Below are 14,546 nucleotides of genomic sequence, written 5' to 3' on the forward strand. Positions count from 1 at the left end.
CCAACTACTGTAGTTATAGGAACACACACAGAACTCAGCAGATCAGACCACATCTATAGAAAAGAGTCGATGGTTTGGGCCGAGACCTGTCTACACTCACCTCTCTTTTACTCTTTATATATTTGACAAATCTTTTGGTATCCTCTGATATTATTGGCTGGCTTACCTCCTGTACTTCACCTTTTCCCCTTCTTATGGCTTTTTTAGTTGCCTTCTGTTGGTTTTTAAAAGCTTTCCAATCCTCTAACTTCCCACTAGTTTTTGCTCTATTATATGCCATTTCTTTTGCTTTTATGTTGTCTTTGACTTCCCTTGTCAGCCACGGTTGCATCATCCTGATAGTCACACTGCAGACTGCATCTGGTTGTATACCAGCTGCCTTATCCTCAGCCCTAGCACTCCTGTTAACTTAGGTTAAACCCTCCTCAACAGCCCTAGCAAACTTGCTTGCAAAGATATTCCCCCCACCCTGTCCTTTTTGCACAGATCGTACCTTCCCCAGAAGAGATCCGAATGATCCAGAAATCTGAAACTCTGCCCCCTGCACCAGTTCTGCAGCCACACATTCATCGGTTAAATCATCCCACTCTTATCCTCACTGGTGCGTGGCACAGGCAGCAATCCAGAGATTACTACCCTTGAGGTCCTGCTTTTCAGTTTTCTACCTAGCTCACTTTCTTTTCCTACCTATGCCATTGCCAAAATGTAGCAAGACTTCCGGCTGCTCACCTTCTCAATTTAGAAAGCTGTGGACCTGATCTGAGACATCCTTGACCCTGGTAATTGGGAGGTAGCATACCATCTTGGTGTCTCTTTCACACCCACTGAATCTCCTGTCTACGTCTCCAACTATGGAGTCCCATAGCACTACTGTAGTTCTCTTCTCCTTACACCACCCCCCACACTTCTCTTCTAAGCCACAGTGCCGGACTCACTGCCAGAAATTGGGTTGGTCTGGCTCCCCCCCCCCCCCCCCGTAGGTCATTCTCCTCAATAGTATCCAAATCGGTATACTTATTTTTGAGGGGAATGGCTACTGGGTCCTCTGCAGTAGTTGCCCATTTTCTTTCACTCTCCTGCCCATTTTCTTTCACTCTCCTGCCTCCTGCAGCTTATGGATGACTGCCTTCCTGTAGCTCCTATCGATCACCTCCTCATTTTTCCGTATGAGCCAAAGTTCATCAAGCTGCATCTCCAGTTCCGCACACCTTCTCTGAGGAGCTGCAGCTCGGTGCACCTGGTGCAGGTGTGGTTATCCAGGAGGCTGGAGGTCTCTCAGAATTCCCGCATTTCACAATGCAGCCCCTAGAGCCATTCTCACTGCTCCTCTGTGCGCTAATGAGTGAAGAATGAAGAAGGAACTAGCCAGAAAGTTACTATGCCCAACCCTTTTCTTGCTGAAACCTGTCTAGTAAGCCTCCCCACTCTACCACTGGGAGACTGCTTCGCCAAGCACCTGCACTCCATCTGCCAGAAAAAGAGGGATCTCCGGGTGGCCACCCATTTCAATTTTACTTCCCATTCCCATTCCAACATGTCAGTCCGTGGTCTCCTCTAATGCTGCGATGAGGCCACAGTCAGATTGGAGGAGCAACACATATTCCACCTGGGTGGCCTCCAACCTTATAACATGAAGATCGATTTCTCTAACTCCTGGTAATTGCCCCCCCCCCCCACTCTCCTTCACCATTCCCCATTCCTGTTTCACTCTCTCACCTTGTCTCCTTACCCACCCATTGCCTCCTCTGGTGGTCCTCCTCCTTTCCTTTCTTCCATGGTCCTCTGGCCTCTCCTGTCCGATTCCCCCTTCTCCGGCTCTCTATCTCTATCCCAGCTATCCACAATATAATAACTCTAGAATAGTTTAATATCAAATAAATGTATACAATATACATCCTGAAATTCTTGTTCTTCGCAGACATCTACAAAAACAGAAGTGCCCAAAGAACAAGTGACAGTTAAATTCTTAGAACTCCAAAGCCCCCCCAACTCCCCCTCCCATATGCAAGCAGCAGCAAAGCGACGACCCTTCCCCTTCCCCTCCCCCATTGGCCTCAGCACCCACCAAGCAAGCAATAGCAAAGCCCCGAAGAAAGACCATGATTTGCAGTACAACAAAAACTGTTCATTCACCCGGCAATTCACAGGCTCTCTGTCTCTAATATAGGGGCAGAGACATGTAACTCAGCAAGAGGGGAGATACAGACTAAACAACTCGCTGATTTGTGATGATAAAGTCTGCTGCGTCACTTTTTTTTCCCCTGAGTTCTCCGATTTAAGAATCGGCATCAAACTCCCCGCCCCCCACCAATGTGTGTGAGAGAGAGAGAGAGCGCGATTCGCCGGGTACATGGCCCCCGACAGCGGATCCGATGTTCTGTTTTCTCCCGTCACCTTTAGTTGCTGACACTGACATAGAGTTGACTTGTCCACAGGGCCACAGGGCATTGGAACTCTGAAGGTGTGCTTGCCTTCTAGGCCGCATCCTTGTGATATGGAAATGTGGCCGGCCGTGAGCCCTCAGGGTCAGGTCCCACTATCACAAAAAAAAACAAAGTCTTGATGTAACTCCAGGTCAGGGCCTCTAGAATGATCCGTAATGTCCCTTCTGTTGGTCCTCTGGATCTTTGTGTAACATCGCTCTTGCTAAACTTGTGTACTGTACACTTAAAATACTCAGACTGCCAGTTTAGTGAAACCAAACTTTAAATACCAGGATTTGGAAATCACCTCGAGGTATTTGTTATTTACACTGATGTTAATTAAATATTCAAACCAGAAAGGAAATATTCAGCAACTGGGGCTGCAACTGTGGGAAGAGAAATAGAGTCAATATTTCAGATGAGAGACTCATTGTCAGGACCCTGACCTGTTGTTTTTTTTTTTGCGGCATTTTCTGATTTTTGTTTCAGATTTCCATCGTCTGCAGTTATTTTAATTTTCAGTTAATTAAGTGCTCATTTGAATTGGGCACAATAATTGTTTTAAGTGATGGTTTGCATAGATGTGTAGGGAGAGCAGACATTGGCTTCGAGCTTCTGAGGTTGTGGATTTGCATCCCCTCTGTTAGAGGGAATTAACTGGCATTTGCATTGCAGTACCACAGGTATACTGCCTTGTTGGAAAGGCTCTTTCTAGCTGCAGGATTAAACTAAAACACTGATTTATTTGATGCCAGCTGTAGAAAAATTGGCAGCCAGCTCCATACACTAAAAAAAACCCCTTCAATAAAATGAATTAGACATGAGTTCCTTATGAATGACAGTTCTTACTAAACATCTGAGGTTTATTAACAACTAAAACATTAGTGGGGTTGTTGGATCATTGAAGATGAAAGGAGGATGTGAAATTGGTAACCAAGGGTGGCGTGAGAAAAAAAAATATTGGTGTGGCAAGCCCCAGATAGACAATGATGAGGGGAAGGGGAAGGTCTGGTTTTTAAATGCTGCTTGTGAACAGAGATGAGAAAATCTGCAGATGCTGGAAAGATGGGATCTCCTGTCCAATCAGAGTCCTCCTTCTTCAGCTCTTTGCCTTTTCCACCTATCACCTCAAAGCTCTTCACTTCATCCACCCTCACCCACCCAGCTGGCTTCACCTACCTTGTACTCCTCCCCCACCCACCTTTTATTCTGGCTTTTTCCACCTTCTTTTCCAACCCTGATAAAAGGTTTCAGCCCAAGATGTTAACTGTGTGCTTCCTGGCCTGCTAAGTTCCTCCATCATGGTGTGTGTGTGTTGATAAAATTGGTTGCCAGGTGCGGTCCTTGACTGACATATCATCCCATAGATGTCAATGGAACAACGGCAGGAGCTGAGCACAATCCCGTAACCATGAAATAATGTGAATATCTGCAAAATTCTTTGCCGTCAGCTGTCATTAGTAATGTTAAAATGTGAAATTTCTTTTCTGCAGCTCAGCTTGATTTTCCCAATTATCTACTGCATGTGCAGTTTGTTTCTGGTGGTGACTCCTCTCTTCAGTGACACCATAAACTCCCTCGTTGGAATTGCAGTCGCACTCTCTGGAGCTCCAGTCTACTTCTTCTGTGTTTACCTCCCACCTGAAAAGCAACCCAAGTGCATAGAAAAGCTTTTACGTAAGTAATATGCTGAAAATTCTATACTTTTCTTTCTTTGCTAGGAAGTTTAAATGTGTTCTTTAAGTCCTTCGGCTATCTCAATCTAATAATTTCTCCTTCTGCGTTCTGTGGAGTCTCTGTCCCCACTTTTTTTTTGACAAAATTATTATAATAGTATCTTGGGCAAGCTGTGGGGCAGTGCCTTTTCTGAACTGGGGTTCATCCACACTTTTGCTGCTGGTCGAACCCCTTTCTCCAGTCACTCACCCATACCTCAACTGACAATGACGCGACAGTATAAGTCCCATCACGAATGAGAACTGGAGTATTGTGTTCAGTTCTAGTTGCCTATTATAGGAAGGATGTGGAAGCTTTAGAGTGGGTACAGGGCAGATTTACCAGAGTGATGCTGAAATTTGAGAGCATGTCCCATGAGGAGAGGCTGAGTGAGCTAGGGCTCGACTCTTTGGAGTGAAGAAGGATCAGAGGTGACTTAGAAGTGTGCGAGATACGAGGCATATATCACATGTACAGAGACTTTTTCCCAGAGCCAAAATGGCTAATTTAATAAAAAGTAGAGGGAGAGTGTCAGAGGCAGGTTTTTTACATAGAGAATGTTAAGTGCATGTTTAACCTCTGCAAATCCTTCATGGAATACCCTGCCTGGGGTGAAAGTAGAGATGGTGCAATAGGGAGATTTAGAAGCTCTGAGATAGGCACATAGATGGAGAAAAAATTGAGCCTATGTTGGAAGGAAGTGTGAGATTGATCTTGGAGTAGTTTTAAAGGTCGGTACAACATCATGGACTGAACAACCAGTACTGTGTTGTACTGTTCAATGTTCTGTGTATTATGTTACCCTCCAACCCTAGTCTCCAGACTGTAATCACCCCACCAATGCTTTCTTGGGTACAAACCTCTGCGAATCCTTCCTGAAGTCTTGTTCACCTTCTCAGCTTTAAAATGAATTTTAAAATATACTTTGATGAAGTGTTGGTCACCCATCCTAACAAGCCTTTATGTTGCCCTGAATTTCTTAATACATTTGTGAAGGGCCTTTACTATCTAACCATGTTAGTGTTTATAAAAGCAAAGTGTTGGTGAAACTCATTGCTGCTATTTAATCTCTTCAAGCAAATACTGCATTTTGTGGTTTCTTCTTGGTCGCTGAGCTATTACTAAGCTACACATATGTTATGTGGGTATCCATATCGGATCTAATTGTGTTCCATCAGGCACGGGGGTGGCTCACTCAATTAGAGTGCTTTATCGTGAGCATTGTGATTGAGTTACAAACTAGTTAATGAAAGAAAAGGCATCCATGCTAGAGATGAACAAACTATAGACACAAATTTATGAACATTGCTTCTGAAAATTTGAAGCTGCAGGTACCTCCAACTGTGCTCTTGCAAGTGAGAGTAATTGACTGCACCGTACTGGCCTGGCTTGGAAATCAGTTGAATGGCAAGGTCAATAATAGAAATGAATTTGAAATTATAGGATTGTGATTCACTCTGTCTTCTGAGGATATGTTGGAAGCATTTCATGTACTTAGAAATGATGGGGGGGGAGCTACTTATTCAAATTTGACAAAGAGTCTAAGTGTAGGTCATTGTAAACAGTGTAGATTTGAACACTAAGCTACTAAAAGGTATGAAAGGTTGAGTGAATGGGCAATAGAGTCAGTGTATACCAATTGCTGCTACTTTAATGTAACCTGTAAGGAGTCTTCTTTCCTCCCCATGGAGTGTGTGTGTTTGCTCTGGGTGCTCCAGTCCAAAGATGTACCAGTTAGTAGGTTAATTGGTCATTGTAAATGGTCTCGTGATTAGGCTAGGGTTAAATTTGGGGGATGCGGCTTGAAGGGCCAGAATTGGCTGATTCCGCGCTGTATCTCAATAAGTAAAAAATAAATGCGAGATCTTGCAATTTGATGACAAAATGATCAAATAGGGAATTTCTAAATAATGCAAAACTAGAAGCACAGGGATCCAAAGTGACTTGCTGCTCCAAATGTATAGATCATCGAAGTGTTATGGAGCAGTGGAGAAAATGAACAGAAATGCTAATAATTAGCATAACCTGATTAGTTCCAAGGGTTTAGATGGGGCAGAATTTGTTAAGTGTGTCCAGGATGGATTCCTGTCACAGTATGTGGACAGGCCGACCGGGGGAATGCCATACTAGATCTAGTACTAGGTAATGAACCGGGTCAGGTCACAGATCTCTCAGTGGGTGAGCATCTAGGGGACAGTGACCACCGCTCCCTGGCCTTTATAATTATCATGGAAAACGATAGAATCAAAGAGGACAGGAAAATTTTTAATTGGGGAAAGGCAAATTATGAGGCTATAAGGCTAGAACTTGCGGGTGTGAATTGGGATGATGTTTTTGCAAGGAAATGTACTATGGACATGTGGTCGATGTTTAGAGATCTCTTGTGGGATGTAAGGGATAAATTTGTCCCGGTGAGGAAAATAAAGAATGGTAGGTTGAAGGAACCATGGGTGACAAGTGAGGTGGAAAATCTAGTCAGGAGGAAGAAGGCAGCATACATGAGGTTTAGGAAGCAAGGATCAGATGGGTCTATTAAGGAATATACGGAAGCAAGAAAGGAGCTTAAGAAGGGGCTGAGAAGAGCAAGAAGGGGGCATGAGAAGGCCTTGGTGAGTAGGGTAAAGGAAAACCCCAAGGCATTCTTCAATTATGTGAAGAAAAAAAGGATGACAGGAGTGAAGGTAGGACCGATTAGAGATAAAGGTGGGAAGATGTGCCTGGAAGTGAGCGAGGTCCTCAATGAATACTTCTCTTCGGTATTCACCAATGAGAGGGAACTTCATGATGGTGAGGACAATATGAGTGAGGTTGATGTTCTGGAGCATGCTGATATTAAGAGAGAGGAGGTGTTGGAGTTGTTAAAATACATTAGGACAGATAAGTCCCTGGGGCCTGACGGAATATTCCCCAGGCTGCTCCATGAGGCGAGAGAAGAAATTGCTGAGCCTCTGGCTAGGATCTTTATGTCCTCGTTGTCCACGGGAATGGTACCGGAGGATTGGAGGGAGGCGAATGTTGTTCCCTTGTTCAAAAAAGGAAGTAGGGATAGTCCAGGTAAGTATAGACCAGTGAGCCTTACGTCTGTGGTGGGAAAGCTGTTGGAAAAGATTCTTAGAGATAGGATCTAAAGGCATTTAGAGAATCATGGTCTGATCAGGGACAGTCAGCATGGCTTTGTGAAGGGCAGATGGTGTCTAACAAGCCTGATTGAGTTCTTTGAGGAGGTGACCAGGCATATAGATGAGGGTAGTGCAGTGGATGTGATCTATATGGATTTTAGTAAGGCATTTTTTGACAAGGTTCCACGTGGTAGGCTTATTCAGAAAGTTAGAAGGCATGGGATCCAGGGAAGTTTGGCCAGGTGGATTCAGAATTGGCTTGCCTGCAGAAGGCAGAGGGTGGTGGTGGAGGGAGTACATTCAGATTGGAGGATTGTGACTAGTGGTGTCCCACAAGGATCTGTTCTGGGACCTCTACTTTTCGTGATTTTTATTAACGACCTGGATGTGGGGGTAGAAGGGTGGGTTGGCAAGTTTGCAGACGACACAAAGGTTGGTGGTGTTGTTGGTAGTGCAGAGGATTGTCAAAGATTGCAGAGAGACATTGATAGGATGCAGAAGTGGTCTGAGAAGTGGCACATGGAGTTCAACCCGGAGAAGTATGAGGTGGTACACTTTGGAAGGACAAACTCCAAGGCAGAGTACAAAGTAAATGGCAGGATACTTGGTAGTGTGGGGGAGCAGAGGGATCTCGAGGTACATGTCCACAGATCTCTGAAAGTTGCCTCACAGGTGGATAGGGTAGTTAAGAAAGCTTATGGGGTGTTAGTTTTCATAAGTCGAGGGATAGAGTTTAAGAGTCGCAATGTAATGATGCAGCTCTATAAAACTCTGGTTAGGCCACACATGGATTTCTAAATAATGTAAAACTAGAAGCACAGGGATCCAAAGGTACTCGCTGCTCCAAGTACACACATTGGAAAGCAAAACAGAATTTGGAATTACAAAAAGCACAAGTATAACAGCTGAAGAACATAATTATGACTTTATGCTTTGGATTCTGTTCAAACTGAATCATAAAGTACATAAAAAACAAAGATCAATATATACTGACTCATCATGTGGTGGATATAAATTGTTATAAACATACAGGCTAGTAAGATGCTCAATTACCTTAGTAAATATAGTACGTTCAATCAGCATTATCTGAAATTACTATTGCATGTCAGGACAAAGGACAAGTGCTGAATCACCAAAGTCATCCAGAATGGGAACTCTTATTTGCCAAGAGACCATTTGGTAGACAACACTTGAGATTCAAAGATGCTTTCAAAAGAGGCAGTGGTTTCTGAGAGGCACTGATCACAGCATATTGGAAAAAAAATCTGATGAAAGAGCCAGTGAGAAATTATAGACAGGTGAAGCTGAATGTGCCCAGCAACAGGTGAAGCATTCATGTACCCACAACCCTCTTAATAAAAGCAAGATGGCAGAAAGTAGAAGCAAAAACCTGCAAATGTTGAAAATCCAATGTCAGAATTACTCAGCAGGTCAGGCAGTAACTGTGACAAGAGAGAAACCAAAGTTGTTTGAGAATTGAGAAAATTAATGCATTAATTTGATTGAGGAAGGCTGGGGAAAGGCAGAAATAAAAAATGAGGCCATAGCTCACCTGTGATCTTACTGAATGGTGGAACAGGTTAGAACTGAAATGCCTGTTCCTCTACATAAATTGTCATAGCTCCTCCAGTCTCCCGGTGAAAGGATTCCCTCTTTTTGTTACTTAAATGTGAATCTGATGCATTTTTATTTGAATTGGATGTGGGAGATTTATTATTTCTCAATAATTGTCTGAAAAGAAGTATAATGAAATAAAAGCCCAAGTACTGGAAATAATATGATTGGGTTACATCTCTGAAGAGAGAAATCAAATTGTAGTTTTAGGTAAATGAGGAATTTGGTCCAGTTAGTTTCTTTTAATTGTGTTTGTTTTTTTGCACAGCAATATGCAAGTTGATTATTTAATGACTAGTTACTTTACCATGTGGTCAAATACTTCGTTAAAAAGTGTTACAAACAAGACAAGAGTGTGTTGCTTATTTAAAAAATGTTGTTTCTTTAAAATTTTTTTTCCCAGGTATCCTTTCTTTGTACACGCAGAAGTTAGCACTGTGCTGTCTAACGGAAAATGAATTTGAAGAGAAAGATATTTAACAAGAAACAACCAAAGAACTGTCCAGAACTGTGGCACCACAAGTTGTTTACACAAATGCCAATCTCTCACACTATTAAAACTCTGAATCCTGCCTTGTTGATTATCAAAATGCTGGAGTCTCCTCTATATCCAGAAGATTGAATTTTTTTCTTTTGGAAAAGCAGTTTTAATTTAAAAAGATGCTTTATTTTCCTGCTTCCTTTTAGAAATAATAGTCTCGTTGTAAATGTTGGTGCTTGTGTTTGTCAATGCCCACTTTCATTCTGTGATGGAGAGAGTTAATTTAGGTTACTCTGTGCTGTCTATTGAGCCATTATGATTTATGTCACAGGAGATGTTTTTAATTTATTAGCTTCCTGTGATGTGAATGTTGTCAGCAGGGCTGCTGGACTTCTGGTGAAAATGCTCCCACAAAGCTGTTGGGGAGGAAGTTCCAGATTTAGACCCAGAAGTGATAATGGACCAGCAATATAAGTCTTGGAGGTGAACCTGCAAGTTTTGCTGCTGACGATGTTCATCCACCTTGCCAATTGTCATGTATAAATTCTACAGAGTACAACATGATCTGTTGTCATAAGCTCTGGTATAACCCCTCCTACACTTTATAACATTGCACTCCTTGTTTAACATTGAGCTCCTCCAGTTTATTTTGCAGCAACTCCCTTAAGTACTACCTTTACTAATTCAGAAACCCTTAAAAATTCACTTTTTTTTTTAACACATAGAAAGGCAAACTCGTGGCAAGCAATTTTCCTTGTTTAAAATGCTTGATTTTTCCCATGAAGAAATTCAGCCTGGAGTTAATCTTTCCAGATGCTGACACTGCATCAGTCCACACCACAAACTCCTGAAATCTTTGTTGTGTAACTGCCTCTGTTAGAAAGTGCCAGAGCAGGTAATTTCTGAAATAGCAGAAATATTTGGTCAGTCAGTATTCAACCAAGCAAAATCCGGAGAACCAAAAGTCCATAACGAAGATGTGACCAGTGTGTGTAATGTATTCCAAAAAAATGTGCATTTCTGTTTTGTTAATAATTGAAGGAATAGAATCGAAAAATCTGTTTTTTAAAAAAAAATGAAAAAGATCTTAAGGTTAAATTTGTAAGCAAAATTGAATGTTTTTAAATTCTGCCACATACAAGGGTTTGATCCTGTTTTTACCTTTTAACATGTACACACAGACTTGCCAGCAGGATTCACTGGGCTAATGAGATAAAGAAGGTTTGTTGCTTTTTTCTTGGTTGTGTAGACTGACACGCTGACAATGGTTGGTTAATTTTACAGTTAATTATGCACAGTTACTGAGGTTAAACTGAAGAAAAAAAATATGTGTAGAACCATCCTTCACTATTGGAATCTGTTGTCCATATCTGGCTTTTGTTGGGGAAAGATTACATTAGTTTATTTGATTGAACTCTCTTTTCCCCCACTCTTTAAATTGATGTTTTGTAAGTAAATCATGTTTATTTGCAGTACAGTTGCTATTTTCTGTGAGCCTAAACTCCTTTCCTGGCACACCCCAGCTCATGTTTCTTCAATAGAGTTTTTTCAGCTCTGTTCCAGTGACACGGACCTGCTGATGTTGTACTATGACGATACCTATTTATTGTCACATCATAAAAAAATATACAAAATACTATTTGTCACATCCAGCTTTGCATATGATGGGACCTGTATTTACGTATGGAGGCTTCAGATGTCCTTTGCACCGGGCTTTTTAGATCCCCAAAATTTTTTACAATGGGAAACAAAGCCCAAGTAGTAATGGACTACTTCAGCTTAGTTCAGTGAGCCTTGAGTCTTGAGGAACCTCAGATTTATTAACTCATAAACAAGATGAACAATCACATAATTCCTTGAGGACATTGTTGCTATAATCCTCCTTTGTATCTAAGCTGTTCACAGATTTGTGCATCTCCTGTGATGTTCATGCCACAGATAACAGAAGCCTGTTATTCAGTATGAATTGTTACTCATGGGAAGTTATGTAAAGAAGTCTTTCGACCAGATAGGCTATTAATTTACTGTCTGTTCACATTGCAAATGCGCAGCTGATACACAGTGGAGAAATGACTCTCATGTAATTCGTTATTGAGGTACTGCTGTCATACACCACCTGCCTCCCCACTTCCCCAGTCACTCCACTTTCACCACTACTCTCTACACTACCTCTAATTCCCGTAGAAGTAGTGATGTTAGAAGTTGGTTTTGCTGGCCTAATGACAATGAACCACAAATCAGTTTTGATGGTTGTCCAGTTGATACCACCTTGGTTAAATCAAATGTTTGGTTTCGCAGAGCAACTTTGGTGATGCTTGTCTCACTGTGTAAGTTCAGTTGAACCACAAGACGTTTTGATTCACCTGCCCTATCATCAGCAGTAAGGTAGGGAAGACTGGGAGTATTAAGTCTGACTTCATTGGCTTCTGGCCAGTTAGGATATCTCTCATCTGATGACGAGCTGCACATGTACTGACATATGTTTGACGGGGGAATTGAGTGGAACTGGTGTTCACAATCTAGTCTTACAACATAGAGCAGGGATTCCTAACTTGGTTGTAGGTAACTTCACAAACATGCATGGTCTCTCTTGTATTTTATTTTACTTTAATGTATACAAAATCTAATGCGTAAATCATTTGCAGTTTATAAGATTGGAAACTTATTGCCTGTTAATTGTTTTATTGTTGGCTATAAAGTTGTATTTGTCGTAAAGTCTTACCAGTTTATGGATGATTATAAAATGTTTTTGATGAATTTGGTGTACAGATCATTTTTATAGACATACAAATTCTAGAATAATTCAGTTCCATAATATGTAGAGCATAGAAATATTACAAATATTAACTAAAAAGTTTATTTATTTATTGAGATATAGCATGGAATAGGCCCTTCCAGCCTTTGGAGTCACACTGCCAAGCAATTCCCCGATTTTAATCCTAGCCTAGTCACGGGACAACTTACAATAACCAATTAACCTACCAACCGGTAGGGCTTTGGACTGTGGGACGAAATTGGAGCACCTGGAGAAAACTCACAGGGAGAGTGTACAAACTCATTACAGGCACAGCGGCTGGAATTGAACTCGGGTTGCCTGTACTATAAAGCTTTGCACTTACCACTACAGTACCGTGCCACCTCACAGCAAGTATAGTCTTAAATCCTAATTTTTTACTGTCTTAGAGGTCCTTTCAGAAGTATGAATGTGGAATATCATCTTTCTTGTAAGAATTTGGAATTACTGCAGTCACAAAATATTGGAGTAATGCAATGGGTTCAGAATTGTTTATATTAGTAACTGCTGCTTGAAGGATGGTGATTGCAGAAATGGTGATTATTCTCTAAATTACCTGAATAGACCGGAAAGTTTATTACATGATGTTTTGATGGTTATATGATGTTTCAGTTTTGAGTCAAATGAATCTTTAAACATGTACACAACAGTGTAAAATCTTAAGTATTTTAATAAAATAATTCAGGATATAACTATTCAGACTTATTAGGGCAGTTCTTTGAGCAAGTTATGAGTTGAGATCATACTCTCCTTGGTATCAATGCCATGTCATGATACGTTCTGGCAAAAAAATAACAAGGACTTCATGTTATCTGAATTTAACATTTGCAACGTGAAGTTATTTGGCTTTGAATTTTCAAGTGGTAAAACGGGTTGTTTTTTGAGTCTCAACCAAGAGACTGAGAGGTTCTGTTCCTCTCAGCTGTTGTAAGGCACACCACAGCAAGGAGACAGATAAAGATAAGTAATAGGAACAAATATCCAAGGAAGTGGGATGTTTCAACGAATCAGACATTTCCATTACCTCCTAAGTGTAGGATGAAGGGGTTATTGGAGATATATAGTAGAAAAGAATACAGATGTTGAGGACCAGTGTGAGGGACCTGCACAGTATGGGTTGCTTTCAAATGAATAACGTTAGATCCATTGTTGTCATCAACTATGTGGTTGCCACTTTAATCGACTAATTTGGGGAAGTTCATTCAATTAATATTTAGTTGTGCACAGTAGCAGTGGTGGTTTTCTGGCTTTATTATGTTATTTACTTATTGCGTTTTTAACAGTGCTCTGTTGAGGGTACTCTAACTCTCCCCAGTAATCCATCAACCCCACTACAATTTATCCCAACAGCAACCCTGGCATTCCCCATTGAAGATGTTCACTCCCCTACACTCTCTACCACTTTCTCTTGAAGTCTTTGACCTGCAAAGTTAACTCTCTATATACACTGCCTGGCCTGCTGAGCATTTCCAGTACCTGCTACTTTTTCCACTTTTAGTCGAAAATTTTGTTGCATCAGAACTTCAGTATCTACTTCGCGAGACCCCTCTTAAATAAAATCATTTTATTGTAAAGGATGTAAAATAGAAAATCAGAGAACATGCCACACAGTACGTAAGGAAATTCAGGAGTGGGTTGTTTGAAGACTATGGTTTGGGTTTAGATACTCGTATTACATGGATGATATGAGCAGGTCCTAGAGTTGTTTCTTGGATATACAGATGTCATTGGCCAGACCAGTACTTGTCCGTCATTATTACATTGTGAAGTCATAATCATACTTTATTGATCCCGGGGGAAATTGGTTTTCGTTACAGTTGCACCATGTAATTAAATAGTAATAAATCCATAAATAATTAAATAGTAATATGTGAATTATGCCAGGAAATAGGTCCAGGACCAGCCTATTGGCTCAGGGTGTCTGACTCTCCAAGGGAGGAGTTGTAAAGTTTGATGGCCACAGGCAGGAATGACTTCCTATGACGCTCTGTGTTGCATCTCGGTGGAATGAGTCTCTGGCTGAATGTACTCCTGTGTCCAACCAGTCCATTATGTAGTGGATAGGAGACATTGTCCAAGATGGCATGCAACTTGGACAGCATCCTCTTTTCAGACACCTCTGTCAGAGAGTCCACTTCCATCCCCACAACATCATTGGCCTTACGAATGAATTTGTTGATTCTGTTGGTGTCTGCTGCCCCAGCACACAACAGCAAACATGATAGCACTGGCCACCACAGGCTCATAGAACATCCTCAGCATCGTCCAGCAGATGTTAAAGGACCTCAGTCTCCCCAGGAAATAGAGATGGCTCTGACCCTTCTTGTAGACAGCCTCAGTGTTCTTTGACCAGTCCAGTTTATTGTCAATTCGTATCCCCAGGTATTTGTAACCCTCCA

General features: G+C 41.5%; 1 protein-coding gene across 1 annotated transcript in view; it reads left to right on the forward strand.

Moving 5' to 3' along the window:
* si:dkeyp-120h9.1 (Y+L amino acid transporter 2-like) overlaps positions 1–12,813 on the forward strand; it is an 80,730-nt gene extending 67,917 nt beyond the window's left edge. Inside the window, exons 9-10 of the mRNA XM_063069929.1 lie at positions 3,917–4,100; positions 9,276–12,813. Coding sequence (XP_062925999.1) covers positions 3,917–4,100; positions 9,276–9,352 — 261 coding nt within the window. The 3' untranslated portion in view covers positions 9,353–12,813. The remainder of the gene's footprint in view (positions 1–3,916; positions 4,101–9,275) is intronic.
* The last annotated feature ends 1,733 nt before the right edge of the window (positions 12,814–14,546 follow it).

Source organism: Mobula hypostoma, chromosome 17 (genome assembly GCF_963921235.1).
Source record: "Mobula hypostoma chromosome 17, sMobHyp1.1, whole genome shotgun sequence".
Taxonomy (NCBI): Eukaryota; Metazoa; Chordata; class Chondrichthyes; order Myliobatiformes; family Myliobatidae; genus Mobula; species Mobula hypostoma.